The sequence below is a fragment of the Physeter macrocephalus genome, chromosome 2 (genome assembly GCF_002837175.3).
Source record: "Physeter macrocephalus isolate SW-GA chromosome 2, ASM283717v5, whole genome shotgun sequence".
Classification (NCBI taxonomy): Eukaryota; Metazoa; Chordata; class Mammalia; order Artiodactyla; family Physeteridae; genus Physeter; species Physeter macrocephalus.
In genome coordinates, this window is record NC_041215.1 from 18,355,109 (window position 1) to 18,373,383 (window position 18,275).

At 53.7% G+C, this 18,275-nt stretch overlaps 1 protein-coding gene across 4 annotated transcripts in view; it reads left to right on the forward strand.

Annotated features, from left to right (window-relative positions):
- DNMT1 (DNA methyltransferase 1) overlaps nucleotides 1-17,606 on the forward strand; it is a 43,521-nt gene extending 25,915 nt beyond the window's left edge. For 3 of the 4 annotated variants that reach the window (XM_024134088.3, XM_024134089.3, XM_007104304.4), the window contains exons 18-40: nucleotides 193-285; nucleotides 1,153-1,304; nucleotides 1,466-1,653; nucleotides 1,754-1,937; nucleotides 3,386-3,483; nucleotides 3,841-3,988; nucleotides 5,445-5,560; nucleotides 5,756-5,960; nucleotides 6,041-6,174; nucleotides 7,162-7,335; nucleotides 9,199-9,420; nucleotides 10,304-10,496; nucleotides 11,216-11,300; nucleotides 11,502-11,630; nucleotides 11,780-12,062; nucleotides 12,360-12,501; nucleotides 13,090-13,256; nucleotides 13,690-13,867; nucleotides 14,559-14,754; nucleotides 15,255-15,418; nucleotides 15,577-15,693; nucleotides 16,712-16,802; nucleotides 17,264-17,606. In XM_024134088.3, coding sequence (XP_023989856.2) covers nucleotides 193-285; nucleotides 1,153-1,304; nucleotides 1,466-1,653; nucleotides 1,754-1,937; nucleotides 3,386-3,483; nucleotides 3,841-3,988; nucleotides 5,445-5,560; nucleotides 5,756-5,960; nucleotides 6,041-6,174; nucleotides 7,162-7,335; nucleotides 9,199-9,420; nucleotides 10,304-10,496; nucleotides 11,216-11,300; nucleotides 11,502-11,630; nucleotides 11,780-12,062; nucleotides 12,360-12,501; nucleotides 13,090-13,256; nucleotides 13,690-13,867; nucleotides 14,559-14,754; nucleotides 15,255-15,418; nucleotides 15,577-15,693; nucleotides 16,712-16,802; nucleotides 17,264-17,295 — 3,491 coding nt within the window. In that variant the 3' untranslated portion in view covers nucleotides 17,296-17,606. Of the gene's footprint in view, nucleotides 1-192; nucleotides 286-1,152; nucleotides 1,305-1,465; nucleotides 1,654-1,753; nucleotides 1,938-3,385; nucleotides 3,484-3,840; nucleotides 3,989-5,444; nucleotides 5,561-5,755; nucleotides 5,961-6,040; nucleotides 6,175-7,161; nucleotides 7,336-9,198; nucleotides 9,421-10,303; nucleotides 10,497-11,215; nucleotides 11,301-11,501; nucleotides 11,631-11,779; nucleotides 12,063-12,359; nucleotides 12,502-13,089; nucleotides 13,257-13,689; nucleotides 13,868-14,558; nucleotides 14,755-15,254; nucleotides 15,419-15,576; nucleotides 15,694-16,711; nucleotides 16,808-17,263 lie in introns of all 4 variants that reach the window. The other variant, XM_024134090.3, reaches the window with a different exon arrangement.
- The last annotated feature ends 669 nt before the right edge of the window (nucleotides 17,607-18,275 follow it).

Here is an 18,275-nt window from a genome sequence, read left to right on the forward strand (position 1 = left end):
AGCGGCCATGGCTCACGGGCCCAGCCGCTCCGCGGCATGTGGGATCCTCCCGGACTGGGGCACGAACCTGTGTCCCCTGCATCGGCAGGCGGACTCCCAACCACTGTGCCACGGGATGCCCCCCTCCTGAGTTTTTGAGTGGCATATTCTTAGTCTACTTTCCTTTCAGGAAACTTTTTTCCCCCCTTTTAGGTGGTGTTAATGGCAAAAATCTTGGTCCAATAAATGAATGGTGGATTGCTGGCTTTGATGGAGGTGAAAAGGCTCTCCTTGGCTTTAGCACCTGTAAGTATGTGACCAATTGTGGACTCTTCTGGGAGCTGAAAGGGGGCTTCGCCCCTGTCTTTCATGGGGCTTGGTTGGGTTCTGGGAAGTGTCAGGCTCTGGGAAGTGTCAGGCTCACGTGACCGTGTGGAAAACATGTCAGGTTTGAATGGAATGGTCTCTTTTTTTTTTTTAAGATTTATCATTTACTTATTTATTTTTGGCTGCATTGGGTCTTTGTTGAGGCGTGTGGGCTCTTCATTTTGTGATGCGCGGGCTTCTGTCTAGCTGTGGTGTGCGGGTTTTTTCTTCTTTAGTTGTGGCATGCGGGCTCCAGGGCACGTGGGCTCTGTAGTTGTGGCGTGGGTTCCAGAGCGTGTGGGCTCTGTAGTTTGCAGCATGTGGGCTCTAGTTGAGGTGTGCGAGCTCAGTAGTTGTGGCATATGGGCTTAGTTGCTCCGTGGCATGTGGGATCTTTGTTCCCTGACCAGGGATCAAACCCGCATCCCCTCCATTGTAAGGCGGATTCTTAACCACTGCACCACCAGGGAAGTCCCTGGAATGGCCTCTTAAGTTAGCTACAACTGGCCCTGGAACTGACCGTCCGGTATAAAAGCAGGTCATGTTCTTGAAGCTGAAACCCAGACTGAATTCCAAAAACCAGAATCGAGCCAAAGGAAAGCCGCTTGGCCAGTCTCCGTCCTCTAGCTGGCTCAGACAGGCCCCTTCTGAATGAGCTAACTCTGGACTGTACTTCATGTTTTTTGACATTTGGGTACAGAATGACTCTTAGCCTGTTCTGTAAGCCTCGTAGCCTCATCCTTGCCCTTTGGCCACTGTAGCTGCCATCAGGTTCCAACTGCTCTCTTAAACATCTATTCACTGCAGCATTTGCCGAATACATTTTGATGGATCCCAGCCCAGAGTATGCACCACTGTTCAGCGTGATGCAAGAGAAGATCTACATAAGTAAGATAGTAGTTGAGTTCCTGCAGAACAACCCTGACTCAACATACGAAGACCTGATCAATAAGATTGAGGTAAGAGGTTTAGGTTATTCACAATATGGGATTCACACCTATTTATATGAGATGTGCTAGAAAATATGTTCAGCGTCAGCAGAAATTGTTTGTTTGATTTAGACCAGTTTTGCTTAAGCCTAAGGTAAACTTCTGATTTTTTTTTTTTTTTCTCCCAAAAGACCACTGTTCCTCCTTCTATGCTCAACCTGAATCGATTCACAGAGGATTCTCTGCTTCGACACGCCCAGTTTGTGGTGGAACAAGTAGAGAGTTATGATCGGGCTGGGGACAGTGACGAGCAGCCCATCTTCCTGACCCCCTGCATGAGAGACCTGATCAAGTTGGCCGGGGTCACCTTGGGAAAAAGGTAAGGAGGCAGCAGGAATGAGACTGAAGACGTGAGACAGAAGGCAGAGCATCCTGAGCGCTCTTCCCAGCCTGCTAACACCATGGAAACTCTCTCCCAGGCGAGCTGAAAGGCGGCAGACCATCCGGCATCCTGCCAAGGAGAAGGACAGAGGCCCCACCAAAGCCACCACTACGAAGCTGGTCTACCAGATCTTTGACACTTTCTTTGCGGAGCAAATTGAAAAGGATGACAAGGAAGACAAGGAGAATGCCTTTAAACGCCGGCGGTGTGGCGTCTGTGAGGTAACCTTGCCTGCTCCCCTTGTAATCTCTGAGGAACTCACTTCTGTCTCTTTCTGGCTTGAGATTCTCACTGCTCAAATGTGACCCCTAAAACAGAAGCTAGAAGAAAGAGTTAGTGATCTGGGGGGACTTGCATGTCTTCTGGGACGGCTGTCAAAAGAGGCGTGCTCTGGCACTTTGCCGTCAGCACCACTGTTGTTGCAGAGGAACCTGGCCTTCTGGGTGCCTTTGCTCTGGCTGCGACCCACTGTGTCCTCAGGCTCTGGTGTGAGAGCAGAGGGAGTGACTGCCCCACAGACCCAGGAGCCTGCCTTGTCGCGTGGCATCCATTCCCTGGGAAAGTGGGGACTTTGTCCAGCCTAGCTCTGAGGCCTGAGAAGACCTCTCTTACTGAATTTTTTAATGTATATTTACTTCACTCTAGAGGAATTAATCCCCCTAAATCTATGACCCAGGGATCCGGTCTGTTGGGTAGGCCATAAAGTTCGTTTGGGTTTTTCCATCCAATCTTACGGAAAAACCCGAACGAACTTTTTGGCCAACCCAGTATCTTGGTATCTGACTTAATTTGGATGAAAACTTAAACACAAAAATACAACAGCTGCCTTCAGAACTGCCCTGCATTCACACTGGCCACTGACTTCAGAGTGTCTCCTTTGTCTTGAGTGACTGCCCTTAAATAGGAATTTGCATGTCCTCACCATTCTTGTTGTGGTTTTACTTTATTTCATCTAGCACATATGTATCCAAGCTTTAAAAAAAGTTTTTAAGAAAGTATACGTAAACTGGAATCTTTCACAGCTGTTATGTGTGTTTGTTTCTTTTTCAAATTGTATTCATGCACATTTTTAATTGAATTCTCACGATACCCCAGTAGGTGAGTCAGATATCTCCCAGAGACAACGTTAACATGACATATTAAAAGACATCCAGAAGCCAGGAGTAGAAGTGAGCTGGAACACTCCTTACTGTGGTGCCTCCAGTTCCGTGACTGATCTTTGTCTGACACATGACCTTCAGTATCTCTGTGGGAGCTGTTTGGAGGTCACACCAGTTAACACTTTAACTATTCCATAATATTTCACTGTGACTCTTCCAGCTTATCCCTCAGTGATGGGCAACTTGATATTCTAACGAGGCTTCCTGTGACTCTTCTCTACTTAGAAGCAGAATTGCTGGGGTGTAGGTCATGTACTTAACTTTGATCTAGAACAGTGTTCTCCAGAGTGGGGTCACCAAATTATCCTTTGAGCAGTGCGAGTTCTCGTTTCCCCACACCTGTCCCAGCACCATGTGTCAGGCTTAACCTATGCAAACCTCGTATCTTGTTCCTAACTCTTAACTTCCCTTACTTCTAATGAGGTTAAATTTACAGTTTTTAAATTCACCAAAAACTGGTTACCAGCTGTTACTAATGACTGTTTGATTACTTTTTAAATGTGTTTTAGATTTGTCAACAGCCTGAGTGTGGAAAGTGTAAAGCCTGTAAGGATATGGTTAAATTTGGTGGTAGCGGAAGGAGCAAACAGGCTTGCCAAAAGAGGAGGTAGGTTTGGCCAACGCTTGTTCTTGAAATGGAGGAAAATGCCAGCTGATGGCAAATAGGCTTTGTGTGGGACAGCTGGGTTGACAGGTACAGAGCAGGCAGGGTCCCTTTGTCTAGCACTGTCACCAGGCCTGTCTCTGTTTTCTAAGTAAAACACCTTCAGTTGGTTTTACCTTTTTTTTTTTTTTTTTTTTTTCTGCCTGCGCCGAGAGGGTTGTGGGATCTTAGTTCCCCGACCAGGGATTGAACCTGGGCCCCAGCAGTGAGAGCACAGAGTCCTAACCACTGGACCGCCAGGGAATTCCCAATTGGCTTTACTTTTAAAGAGGACCTTGCTTATAATAACTGACTTTGTAGGTGTCCCAACATGGCCATGAAGGAGGCAGATGATGATGAAGAAGTGGATGACAATATTCCAGAGATGCCATCACCCAAAAAGATGCATCAGGGGAAGAAAAAGAAGCAGAACAAGGATCGGATCTTTTGGGTTGGAGAAGCTGTCAAGGTAATCCAGGAGCAGGCTCTCAGTCGTTTTAGCGCTGCCCTTCTGAGAAGCCAGTTGTCTCGTGGTATCTCACTGCCAGACGTCTTAAGCAGCCTGAGCCCTGCAGCTGAGAAACCTGCCCATTTGTCCCATGAGCGGAGCAGAGCTGGCTGAGAGGCCGAGGCCTGTGGTCAAGCACCTGAAATGCATTTTTTTGCTTGTACACCCAAGGACTCAGTTTTCCTCACACTCCAAAATGGGCTTTTTAAAAATAGATTTATTTATTTATTTATTTTATTTATTTTTGGCTGTGTTGGGTCTTCATTTCTGTGCATGGGCTTTCTCTAGTTGCGGCGTGCGGGGGCTACTCTTCGTTGTGGTGCACAGGCTTCTCATGCGGCGAGCGGGGGCTACTCTTCGTTGTGGTGCACAGGCTTCTCATTGTGGTGGCTTCTCTTTGTTGGGGAGCACGGGCTCTAGGCACACAGGCTTCAGTAGTTGTGGCACGCAGGCTCAGTAGTCGTGGCTCTTGGGCTCTAGAGCACAGACTCAGTAGTCGTGGTGCATGGGCTTAGTTGCTCCACGGCATGTGGGATCTTCCCGGACCAGGGCTCGAACCCGTGTCCCCTGCGTTGGCAGGCAGATTCTTAACCACCACGCCACCAGGGAAGTCCCCAAAATGGGCATTTGATACAGTTCTTGGGGTGTCAGGCTGGTTCCCCTTCCAAGCTTGTTTTGAAGAGAGCCTTCACAGTCCTCTCTGGCCTAGGAGTAGGTGTTTGGGGGCACTAGCAGACCGCCTCCCGGGGGTTCTGTGGTTACCTGCCTGTCTAAGGGTCAAATCCTTTACCAGAGCTGGAGAGTGACTGTCATCTCAGTGTTGTTCCCTCGATGTCCATAAGCCAAAGATGGTCAGTTCCCTCAACAAGTGTGAGGCCTACCCTGCTGGATGCTGCTCTAGGCCTAGGCTTAACTAAGCCCCTGCCTGTGACACAAGTACTGTCAGGAGGGCGGGGGGCAGGAAGGGTGCTGGGGCCACGGAGGCTTCTTGGTGGGGCAACATCTGAGCTGAGACCCAAAGGTTGAAGAGTAGCCAGCACATGAAGGTCTGGGGAGGAACCAGAGCACAGGCGCTGAGGTGGGACCAGCTTTCCTTGTGGGAGAGAAGGAAGGAGGTCCGTGTGGCTAGAGGTGTGGGGAGTGGGGTATGGTGCTATTACAGTTGAATGCTAGAATCCCATTTGCTGGTGACACAAGAGGGCAGAGGTGGTGATAGAGGGATGTGAGCGGCCTTTGCTGCAGGCTTCCAGCCAAAGAAGTTGGATGTTCTCTATAGTAGCCAGGCTGGTAGAGCTCACGGCTTCTTGGAGAAATTGTTACGAGTGATACTTTCCTATAAAGTAACAGGAACACGCAGGTCAAGCCTAGCATGGACCTTCAAATCCATCCTCACCTGAAATTAAGCTCTTGTTTTCAGACTGATGGGAAGAAGAGTTACTATAAGAAGGTATGCATCGACTCGGAAACCCTGGAAGTGGGGGACTGTGTTTCTGTTATTCCAGATGATTCTTCAAAACCACTGTATTTAGCCAGGTTTGTGTTCTTCCCTCTGCTTGACTTCAGCCCACACTTTCTGTTGAGTAAGTAGGAGGTGCCTATTTTGTAAGAATAGCAGCAGCAGCTCTTAGCCCTATACTAAAACCAAAAAACACATGTCCCCCAAGGAGACTCGGTCCAGATCTGCCGGTCAAGTTAGAACTTTCTTCCCGCCCCCTCTTCTGGCTCCAGGGTCACGGCACTGTGGGAGGACAGCAGCAACGGGCAGATGTTTCATGCCCACTGGTTCTGTGCTGGGACGGACACGGTCCTCGGGGCCACGTCGGACCCCCTGGAGCTGTTCCTGGTAGACGAATGTGAGGACATGCAGCTTTCATACATTCACAGCAAAGTGCAGGTCGTCTATAAAGCCCCGTCGGAAAACTGGGCCTTGGAGGTGAGTGTCTGGCGCCCCTTGTGTGCCCCTCCTCAGCGCGTGGGGTCATCATGGCTGATGGCAGCCTCGTTCGTCCCTAGGGAGGCGTGGACCCTGAGGCCCTGATGTCGGAGGATGACGGAAAGACCTATTTCTACCAGCTTTGGTATGACCAAGACTACGCAAGATTTGAGTCCCCTCCAAAAATTCAGCCAATGGAGGACAACAAGTACAAGTGAGTGCTGCGACTGGGCTCCTTGGGCCACTCTGTTGGTGCTCGAGGACGCCATGTGTCTGCATGAACCCCTCGAGCTTTTCCTGTGCTTCTCTCTGCTGGGTTTGCTTTCCCCACGTCTTCTGATAGTCTTCCTCACCAACCAAAGACCAGCCTGACTTGGTTGCAGTGGCTGTAAGTGTGTGGACAGCCTGGTGGGGAGTGACCCTCATGAGAAGCTGTCCCATCCAGGGACAGGATGTGTCTTTCTGGGTTCCTCAGTGTCTGTACCACAGATCTTGTGTCTTTTCTCATAAATGAGATCTTTGATTCCATTTTATTCGAACTGGTGGGTGAATGCTTTTAGGGAGGCTTGCTTCTTAAAAAATGTTTAGTGCTCCACGTCTTCCTTTCTAACCTTGGTACCTCACTTGTTTTAACTAAAAGTGGCAGCCGGCACCTCCAGAGCGAGCAGTGTGTGACAGTAAGGCTGACGGGGCCAAGGCTAGGAGGTCTCGCTGCGATGCCTCTGGTGTTTCTCCAGTCAACCTGGGGCTGCCTTTTGGCTTGATCTGTTTTTAAGGCAATCTCTAACTCTCCTTTTAAGGGTTTTAGTCATCAGAAATAATGAATTTTACCAAATACCTCTTCAGCCTTTAGAGGTAATAGCGTGAGCCTCCTCTGACGTTTTTGAGTTCCTGTCTTTACCACTGTCTGCATTATCGCTCGTGGTGGATTCTTGACCATATTCTAGATTGTTTGTTAATGTCTTAGGATCGACTACTCAAAGTGGGGTTGGCTTGTCATTTTCCTATTGTGTGTATCTCTGAGCTTTGGTCCCAAATAAGTGCTTTTAAAGTGTGAGCATAAAAGTGCAGGAAAGCCAGTTCCTCCTATCACCTGTAAATCCTTCCTCTTGGTCACCAGTCTGGATTAAGCCAGTGGCAGCTGCTTGTGGTCACTACCAGCCACTTAAGGGCCTTTGGTTTCTGTCCTTCACTCCTTCAGGTTCTGTGCAAGCTGCGCACGTCTGGCTGAAATGAGGCAGAAAGAAATTCCCAGGGTCATGGAGCAGCTTGAGGACCTGGATGGCCGGGTCCTCTACAGCTTAGCCACCAAGAATGGCATCCAGTATCGAGTGGGCGATGGCGTGTACCTCCCCCCTGAGGCCTTCACTTTCAAGTGAGTGCCCCTTGCTGCAGTCAGGGCCAGGAGCTCTGGGCCAGTACAGAGCTGGCTCCACAATGTCCCCCACCCCGCAGCCCAGTACCTGCTGCTGCCGAGCTGTCACAGTGTCATCTGTGGTGAGCAGACATTATCCAGCCTTCCAGTGCAGAGTGACTGTAATTCTGTGGCAGTGAAGCTGTCTGTGAAAGAAGTCAGACAGAGAGCCTGCTGGCTAAGGGAGAGAGCACTAGGGTCAGTGGTGGGTTCCTGCCCAGCTGGTCATGGCAGAGACCCCCTCCCAGTTCCCAGCTATCAAGTGGGGAGAGGAGTACCCCTAAGGAATAAGTGAGTTAAAAGAAAATGGCTTATTAGCACAGCGCCTGGCTTAAAGTAAAGGCTGACTGTGAGTTACTTCTTGGTAAATGGGAATTGCATCAAAAGACTTCCAGGACTTCCCTGGTGGCGCAGTGGTTAAGAATCCACCTGCCAATGCAGGGGACACGGGTTCGAGCCCTGGTCCGGGAAGATCCCACGTGCCGCAGAGCAACCAAGCCCACACGCCACAACTACTCAGCCTGCGCTCTAGAGCCTGTGAGCCACAACTACTGGAGCCCGCGCACCTAGAGCCTGTGCTCCGCAACAAGAGAAGCCACCACAACGAGAAGCCTGCGCACCACAACGAAGAGTAGTCCCCGCTCGCTGCAACTAGAGAAAGCCCACACAGCAACAAAGACCCAAAATAAATAAAATTAAAAAAAAAAAAAAAGACTTCCACATCAGAGGATTGATGCTCTTCAGAGAAAAATCAAAGCCACAGATATCGTCCACACTTGATCCATTCCTTGTTCGTTTTAAGAACTAGTGCGTGGTTGGATTTACAACCAACATTTTCTGCGCTTAGTTAGCTCAGTTTCCCGACTTGCAATTCCATTTTCCTCGAGTCCTAATTGGAGTCCAGTCCCCAGCCTCCATTCAGTCACCGTAAATTACAAAACATCGGTCCTTCCAGACCTGCACAGTGAGTGCGCATCACGCCCTTTAGCTCCAGTTTTTGGCCTCGAAGGGGAGGACTCCCTGTAGTGCTGTCTACCAGGTGCTCCTGGCACAGCTGAAGTGAGAGCACAGGTGTTCAGAGACACCTTTGGAGCCTGTCAGACTTGAGGGAGTCTGATGGGAAAGCCCAGCAGCTGCCTTCCTGAACTGCAGTCTTCAAAGTGTGCAGCCCTGCGGTCTTGGCAGCTTGGCGTCTGATTTGATGGCCTGAGTTAGCCAGTACGTGGTCAGGCCAAATTCGGCTTGCCCAGGCCGCGCGCCTTCTCCCCATGCCTCTCCCGCATTGCCTCTGGGTCGATGCCTCAGTCAGAGTGTAGGATATGCCATGGTAACAACTCTAAAATCACAGAAGTTTACTTCTTGCCTGTGCTGTGTGTCCATTGTGGTTCAGGGGACTTGGACTGTTGTGTCACTCAGGGACCTGGGCTGACAGAGCCTCTGCCTTCTCAGGAGTTGCCAGTCTGAGGCAAGGGGAAGCGCGCGGAGGCTGTCCTGGCAGTTCAGTGCTCCTGCTCCAAGTACTTGTGCGCCACTGCTGCCCATACTTGTGGAGCTGAACGAATCACGTGCCAGGAAGTACGGTCCTGCCCTGAGCCTGGGAGCGGGGAATACCTGAACAGCCTTAGCAACTATACCCAGAGCACAGATGGAGAATACCCATTTTAAAGTGTGGGTGAGATTTAATCTCTAAATCTGTTCTAAGGGTACTTAGCTGCATTAGTTTAAGGTGTTTGAATTTAAGTGGTTGTTGTCACTGCTCAGTCATGCTGAGACTACTTTTTAAGGCTTCATGTTCAGTCACTCATAACGGTTGCTTCTCTGCAGCATTAAGCTGTCTAGTCCTGTGAAACGCCCACGGAAGGAGCCTGTGGATGAAGCTCTGTATCCAGAGCACTACCGGAAATACTCTGACTACATCAAAGGCAGCAACCTAGATGCCCCTGAGCCGTACCGTATTGGCCGCATAAAAGAGATCTTCTGCATCAAGAAGAGCAACGGCAGGCCCAACGAGACTGATATCAAGATCAGAGTCAACAAGTTTTACAGGTCGGTGAAGCCTCTGCCCTTCAGGGGGCTCTGCCTGAGGCGGGGTGGTAACAGCACACACACAGTGGCCGTCTAAGAGTTGGGTGGAGGTATCTGTTCTTCCAAGTGTTTCTGATTACCTGGAGGGTACTGAGGATGACTACAGCTACGTGTCACAGCCCTCGCTTTCTCTCTTAAAGCTGCAGAGCTTTGTCCAAAAGAAATCCGTGAGTAGAAGTCCAGAGTGTGACAAAGACAGGCGTGGAATGTCCTGGGCTCTGCCTGAGGCGCCCTCAGAACCCTGAGTTCTGTCCGTGTGTTCTGTCTCAGAACACTGTCCGTGTTCCGCCCCCTCCCCATTCCCCATCCCTCTGTTCTTAGGCCCTCTTCCCTGTTCTGGGGTTTCTCTCTGTCCAAGGTCTTGGCTTCACTCAGTCTTTTTCTGGGATCCTAATAATGGTTAGGAGATAACTTGAAACTAATCCATACAGATAGGTCTAAAGTTGCTCCATGTCTTAGGTAATGTACATGGAAGATTTTTTGAAGTCTTTGCAATAATCAGTTGAGTAATGAGAAAGAACAAGGAATCTGGCTGTTATAGGCGAATGAAGGCAGCTCTAGACATGCTTTTTAACAGACCAGCAGCTGGTCTTAACACAGGACAAGTTGTCTTTTGGGGCTACACTGGGGGCATGAAGAGCAAGCAAACCATTAGTCGAGTTCATGGCAACGAATCCCACTTAGTCTGTGGTTAGTGCCAACTAAGGGGGTTAGTAATCAAGGTGACTGGCTGGGGTGGGGAATGGTCTTTACCCACCGACCATCTGAGCACTTTCAGGAATGTGCCATTTAATTGCCTGTCAGCTCGAGGCAAAAGAGCTAACAAAGACCCTTGCGCTCACAGGCCGGAGAACACGCACAAGTCCACCCCGGCGAGTTACCACGCAGACATCAACCTGCTTTATTGGAGTGACGAGGAGGCTGTGGTGGACTTCAAGGCCGTGCAGGGCCGCTGCACCGTGGAGTATGGGGAGGACCTGCCCGAGTGCCTCCAGGACTTCTCCGCTGGTGGCCCCGACCGCTTCTACTTCCTTGAGGTGGGGCCCTGGGCTCGCTGGAGGGAGCACCTTGGGGTCAGACACAGCCCCCGAGAAAGCAGTTTATCCAGAGTACGAATCTGTGACATTCAGGTTGTTCTGGGATTTCACACTTTGGGCTTAAAACAAAACAGAATGTCACATTTGCGTGTCCTAAGGCAACAGCAATTTTTGAAGACTGTTGAGTGGCCTCTGCTGGCCTGGCCAGTGCCTGTGAGTTAGGGAAAGGTTCCTCTAGCCCTGGGAGATGCAGCCCTGCCCCCAGTGCCTTCAGCCAGGGATCTGTATCCAGGCCGGGGCCATACAGCTGAGCCTGTTGTGGCCTGGTTATTGGGAGTAGAGCCAGCAGTTTGTTGATTAAGCTAATCACTCTTAAATTGTTTGAGCATGGCTTTTCTGTGATAGGCGTGTATCGTTTTAAGATAACCCATGTTTCCCCCAGGTTCCAGTGTGTACAGTCTAATTGTAACATTTGCCTATTTTTAGAATGAATAGTACAGGTACTTCAAATAGCAGGAATTTCATTGTTGGCCACATAAAATGTGTGTATTAGTAGAATTTTCCCCTCATCTCTAATGTAATAAAAATCAAAGCACTTTTTGCTTATGGCCATATTTAGGGAGAAATTAAGTAGATCTTATCAAATTAACTTAAATCGTATTTGTTAGAGAGGGGACTGGTGTTTAACTTCCAGACTGTTGTGGTTCTTTCCTTCTCAGGCCTATAATGCCAAGAGCAAAAGCTTTGAAGATCCTCCAAACCATGCCCGTAGCCCTGGAAATAAAGGGAAAGGGAAGGGAAAAGGTATGTCGTTACTCCACGGGCTTCTTTTCAAGTCCGTCTCCTATAACTCGATTCTCGTGAATCAGTCAGTATAAAAGAGCAGCCTCTGACCTTACCTCACTCTGCTGCCGCCAACTCAAAACGAGGCCATCTCTGAATCACCAGGGTGTTTGAAGAGAGCACGTTAGGGCCCTGATCTGACTTGGGGCCTGTCTCCCGCAGGGAAAAGCAGGACAAAGTCGCAAAGCTGTGAGCCGAGTGAACTGGAGACGGAAATCAAGCTGCCAAAGCTGCGGACCCTGGATGTGTTTTCTGGCTGTGGGGGTTTGTCGGAAGGGTTCCACCAAGCAGGTAGGCTCCGGGTTTCTCTCCGCACAGCTGCCAAAGCCGGACCGGGCATGTTCTGCCTGGAAGACCTTTCTGGCTCTGGTCACAGTTCTGACTAAAGAGTCTCATGCTACAGGGGCTTCACAGCTCATCTTTGTCCTTGTGTCCCCCAGGCATCTCGGAAACGCTGTGGGCCATCGAGATGTGGGACCCCGCGGCCCAGGCGTTCCGGCTGAACAATCCCGGGTCCACGGTGTTCACCGAGGACTGCAACGTCCTGCTGAAGCTGGTCATGGCCGGGGAGGTGACCAACTCCCGCGGCCAGAAGCTGCCGCAGAAGGGAGACGTGGAGATGCTGTGTGGCGGGCCACCTTGCCAAGGCTTTAGCGGCATGAACCGCTTCAACTCTCGAACCTACTCTAAGTTCAAGAACTCCCTGGTGGTCTCCTTCCTCAGGTAAACAGGCTAGAATTCCCTCTGCGTTCGGTGCTGCCCCAGGGTGACTAGACGGCCGGTCCTGGGGCTGCGCCGCAGGCGTGCCAGGGCCGAGCAGTAACTGCTTTAGCCTTCGCACCTGCTGAAGGCGGTGTGCTGAGTGAGACGCCGGTCTTTGCCTTCAGGAAGTTCACGGCTGCCCCTCCGCTAGGGAGAGACCTTGAGAGTTGGCAGGTGCATCTTGACAAACGTCAAGCATTTGAGAGTGGCTTCTGGCAGAGTAGGTCTCCTCCTCTCTCGTCTCTCCCGCCTCCACAGCTACTGCGACTACTACCGGCCCAGGTACTTCCTCCTGGAGAACGTCAGGAACTTCGTCTCCTTCAAGCGCTCCATGGTCCTGAAGCTCACGCTCCGCTGCCTGGTCCGCATGGGCTACCAGTGCACCTTCGGCGTGTTGCAGGTGGGCCCCCCCGGGCAGGGGCAGAGTGGGCAGACACGTGTGGCCGGAGAAGGGGCCGCGCAGTCCCTGGACAGCAGCAAGCTGTCTCAAACTGAAAATAGAGCTCAAAGGGACAGGCCACAGTGTGGTAACCTGCAGTGCGGGCGAGGGTTGGGGAGACGGCTGCCGGGCTCCCCTCCCATTCAGCTTCCATAGTGTCTCGGCCTCACTGATCAACCTTGTTGGCAGCCATGTTCTTTCCCTCGTGACATGGACTGCCAGGCAGGTGGCACGGCTCCTGGTGTCTCCTCTGGCCGCTCTTCTCCCCAAGTGCTCCTTCATGGGCTGTTTAAAGAGCTGGCTGGGATCGCCAGCAGGGTTCACTCCCATCTTCTCCAGGGGCTATCGGCCACCTCCTGGGATCTTTCGTCCTCTTCTCCGGTCCCACCTCCTGTTAGGCATGAGCCCGTGGGTTAACTAGGGGCTCTCCGGGTGAGCTCCACACCAGCCAGACGCCCCAGAAAGTCAGGTGCTGCGGACCCCGGCCATCGGCCCAGCTGATTGGAGGTGCCCGCTGACCATGTGTGTGTCTGGCCCTCCCCTGCGCAGGCTGGTCAGTACGGCGTGGCCCAGACGCGGAGGCGGGCCATCATCCTGGCCGCGGCCCCCGGAGAGCAGCTCCCTCTGTTCCCAGAGCCGCTGCACGTGTTCGCACCCCGGGCCTGCCAGCTGAGTGTTGTAGTCGACGACAAGAAGTTTGTCAGCAACATCACCAGGTAGGAGCGCCCCCGGCCGGCCTGCTGTCCTGGTGCTTGTGAGCCTTCCCCGACGAGGCCTGGTGCGGGTGGACCTCTGTGAAGAGGCCCGATCCGAGGAGAAGGTGTTAGCGAGGCGCAGACAGCGCTGCGTCTGGCCTGCCCTGCGAATGCTCTGCCGCCTCTGGTCTCGTTCTGACCCCGAGTGCCCTGTGTCCAGGGCAGTGGCCAGAAGCCTGGCCGCAGTCAGGGGCAGAGCCCACACTATAGCCTGTCCCCTTTCCAGACGGGGTCTGAGAAGAAGGCTGCCCCTGTGACCTCGGGCGGCCCTTTGACCCCGAGCCGGGTTGCCTTCTCTGGCGAAGACGGTGCCAGCAGTCGGGGGACGGCAGTTGTGACTCACACGGTAGCTGTGTGTGTCCCCAGAGGTGCCACGATCTGTTCCCTGTTGCAGGTTGAGCTCGGGTCCGTTCCGAACCATCACCGTGCGGGACACGATGTCCGACCTTCCCGAGATCCGGAACGGAGCTTCAGCGCAGGAGATCTCGTACAACGGGGAGCCTCAGTCCTGGTTCCAGAGGCAGCTCCGGGGCTCGCAGTACCAGCCCATCCTCAGGGACCACATCTGTAAGGTAACGTCACCTCCATAAAGCGGGGCCTCCTCCCAGCGGCCTCCCAGGAGCAGCCCTGTGGTTGGAGCCCAGCCAGGGCTTGCGGGGGAAGCGGGATCTGATCTCGGCCACCTTCCAGCTCCTCCTGCTCTTGGCCCCTCACCCAAACTCCGCTACCTCTGCCGGCCCAGCCTCACACCTCACCGCCTCCTGCTTCTCCTCTTGCATCCCACCCCCGCCCCACTACATGGTCCTGGAAAGTGTCAATCAGAGCTTATACTCTGCCTAGAATCGGGCTAGAGTGGTGTGTCCGGCCATCGTCTCCTATGACTGGTCTTGTCTCTCAGCACTGCTGTTCTCTCGGTATCTCCCAAACGCACCAAACCCCAGCTCTCCCCGCCGCCGGCTCCTCCTGTCCTGCAGGGCTCAGCTCCGACGTCACCTCCTCAGAAGCCCCACGCTTGCCCGAAGCCGTCCCTTCACCCGTTTCCCCCGTCGTTCCACATCCCTGCTCTGGTGTCTTCATGGCACGTGTGTAACCCCCAGGTTGTCGATTGGGGTCGCTGCTTGTCTCCCACAGTGGGATACAAGCCCCTTGGGGGTCCTGGTCACCGTGGTATGCCCAGTGCCCAGTACTATGGCGCCCAGCCCACTGCGCGTGGTCAGGTGCTCCCCGAGCTCAGCGACAGCTGGGCCTGCTGTGCTCTTCCAGGACATGAGTGCCTTGGTGGCCGCTCGCATGCGACACATCCCTCTGGCCCCGGGCTCAGACTGGCGTGACCTGCCAAACATCGAGGTGCGGCTCTCTGACGGCACCTTGGCCAGGAAGCTGCGGTACAACTACCACGACAAGAAGAACGGCTGCAGCAGTGCCGGGGCTCTCCGCGGGGTCTGCTCCTGTGTGGAAGGTGGGACCCCCGCTTGTGCCCTGGCCTCCAGGTGTGGCTTCCTCAAGTTTGGTGTGAAGCCCCAGCCCCCTTAGGCTCTGCAGCGGGGCGGTGGGCTCAGGGGAAGGAGCACGGTCTCCGGGGTTTCTCAGCAGGAGATGCTGGGGCTGCCACGCAGGAACCCAGCGGCCCTGGGTGGGGCGCAGACTCGCCAGGCCTGGGTGTCCCTGCTGTGCACGGCTGCTGAGAACAGGGTCCGTGATAAAGCTCTGCCTGGCAAACGGGGACTGTCGGTGGCTCCATCCTCCCCTCCTGTCGGCACAGCCCCATCGCGACCCTCTCTTCCAACAGGCAAAGCCTGTGACCCTGCGGCCAGACAGTTCAACACCCTCATTCCCTGCTGTGCACGGCTGCTGAGAACAGGGTCCGTGATAAAGCTCTGCCTGGCAAACGGGGACTGTCGGTGGCTCCATCCTCCCCTCCTGTCGGCACAGCCCCATCGCGACCCTCTCTTCCAACAGGCAAAGCCTGTGACCCTGCGGCCAGACAGTTCAACACCCTCATTCCCTGGTGCTTGCCCCACACCGGGAACAGGCACAACCACTGGGCCGGCCTCTACGGACGGCTCGAGTGGGACGGCTTCTTCAGCACGACCGTCACCAACCCCGAGCCCATGGGCAAGCAGGTAGGTCTGAGGGCCACTCGGGCCTGGGCAGGGACGGAGGCACGGGCTTTGTGGGTGGGCCGGCCCTCCTCGCCGCCTCCTGCCTCTGCGCCCCGGCCCGGGGTGGGCTTCCCGTGGCCCCGTCTCATTCCCATCCCCATTGCGCCTCTTGCCCCCAGGGCCGCGTGCTCCACCCAGAGCAGCACCGCGTCGTGAGTGTGCGGGAGTGCGCCCGCTCTCAGGGCTTCCCCGACACCTACCGGCTGTTCGGCAACATCCTGGACAAGCACCGGCAGGTCAGTGGAGCGGAGTCGGCCCGGGTCTCCTCCCCGCTGAGGAGGGGCCGCCGGCACCTCGCACGAAGCGGCCCTGGCGGGAGGGAGGCCAGGAGGGAGTTAGTTGGTCGGTGGGGAGATTGACTCGCAGTCACTTCTGAGCGGACGCTGAGCCCCCAGGGCTGGGGGCTGACCGGCCTTAGCACTCCCACGAGGGGGCGCTCAGGAAGGAGGGACCCTGTCCCTGGGGCCCAGGGTGCTCCCAGGTCAGGCGGAGTCGCCAAGTGTGTCGGATGCCGTGGACAGCTGAGGCACGTTTAGCCCAAAGGAAAGTTCCAGCGCGTTGCAGAGAGCAGATGAAATACATGGTGGTGAAAAGTCCCTGTTGCTAAGGGTTGAAACGAACCAGTAATTCCTCCCGTTTCTCAGGGTGTTCCGTTTGGCTGTGAATGAAATATATTTCCAAGGAATGCAGGCATGTGGCTGAAAAGGCCAGCAGTGCCTGGGGGTCACAGTGAGACCCTCCCATCTCCCCCCTCAGCCATCCTGTGCTCTGGGAGCAACAGCTCTCAGCTAGAAATGAAACACAGTAGCTTCCATATCCGGATTCTAAGATTTTCTAAAGCCCTTTAAAGGCCCCCTTCTCTGAGTGGTGCTTGACCTGCTGGTGTTTGGGGCGGGAGGGGGGGCGGGGTGGAGGGTCTGAGCGCCATCCTGAGGGAAGGGCTTTGGAGGCCTGTGTGAGCCTGAGACCGGGGGCCCAGTGCCCGTGTCCGAGTGGAGGCTAGCGCTGACTCCAGCCGTGCCAAGCCAGACGTTGCCCTCCTTCCCTCCTGCCCCCTTCTCTGAGTGGTGCTTGACCTGCTGGTGTTTGGGGCGGGAGGGTGGGCTGGGTGGAGGGTCTGAGCGCCATCCTGAGGGAAGGGCTTTGGAGGCCTGTGTGAGCCTGAGACCGGGGGCCCAGTGCCCGTGTCCGAGTGGAGGCTAGCGCTGACTCCAGCCGTGCCAAGCCAGACGTTGCCCTCCTTCCCTCCTGCAGGTGGGTAACGCTGTGCCACCGCCACTGGCCAAAGCCATCGGCTTGGAGATCAAGCGCTGTATGTTGGCCAGAGCGCGAGAGAGCACCTCAGGTATGGTAGGGAGCGGTGGGGACGGCAGGGGTATGGCTTTAGGCTCTGAGACTGGGGCGAATCACCCACCCTCCCCGGTGGCCTCACGTCTCTCAGGGTTGCTCTGAGATGAGTGAGCGTGTGGGTAAGCGCAGAGCACTGGGGCCCGGCACGCAGTGGACAAGTGGTCAGATCTCGGGGCGCTTGCCTCTGTCCTGCTAAGTGAGTCTGGGTCGGCTGCGCCCGCCTCAGACGCTAGCCCATAACCCAGGTGGTCTGGAAACCTTTAGGGAGCACCTGAGCAGTGTTCAGTCTCTGAATGCTGATGCAGAGCTGCTGCAGGTTCTTATGAGGTGGTCCTTTAACGTCAACGCCTGGGCATTAATGTAGCTCCTGGTTCGTGTACCCGATGTGCTTGCCTGTTGCTTCGTGTAACATTACACACGTTCCCTGCCATGACTCTCCCTTTTGTTTCTCTTCAGTTAAAATCAAGGAGGAGACTGCTAAGGACTAGTTCTGCCCTCCAGTTGCCCTTGTTTCTGGCACCAGAGATCCCCAACGTGCACTGATATTGTTGTATTTTTAACATGTCAATCTGTCAGTTCAGATGTGTTGTACACGGTGTTTGTGGCCTTGGCTGACATGAAGCTCTTCTGTGAGATTTGGTTATCAACTAATTTGACTTAGTGATGAAACTGTGCAGTACTTTGTCCGTTCTGGATTTTAAAAGTTTTTTATTATGCATTATATCAAATTTACCACTGTATGAGTGGAAATTAAGACTTTATGTAGTTTTTATATGTTGTAATATTTCTTCAAATAAATCTCTCCTATAAATCACCCTGGGTGATGACTCCTGATTTACCAGGGACGTCTGGCCACCTCTCAGCTGAGGCTGGATGAGAGCGGGCTCCTCAGTGTCGCAGGTGACCCTGTGGAGGCCTCATCTGAAGTTAGACGTTCCATGCCTGTTTGGGGTGGGGGTGGGAGTGGAACTTGCTGATGCGGTTTCCTGGAACGCCCTTTAAAGGAAGAGTCTTGGACTCCCCGTGGCCTTGTAGCCCTTTGGTCTGGAGCGAGCTGTGGTGCCTGGCAAGGCAGCAACTGTCCTGTGACCATGAGGCCAGAGCCCCATGCAATGGATGGTGGAGCAAAAAGAGTCACTCGTAGCCCTGGCCTGCCAGCCCCACGCAGAGCCCTTATTTGCCTAAGCATCTGGGAGGTGGGACTTTCCATACTTTCACCCTGACTCAGTCCTACTGAATACTGAGATGAACAACCCTTTTTGGTTTGTCTTTGGGAAAAGACCTGCTATAAAATGACGACAAAGCAGAAGCAGACAAAGACACGTGAGTCACCAGCACACACAACCCAAAGGGCCACTGTTAGGATGTCAAGTAACACCTGCCCCACCACCTCTACGTGTGCTTTTAGGAAAGCACTTGGTGGCACCTCAACTGTAACTGTCCGTGTAAGTCACGGGTGCCTTAATCA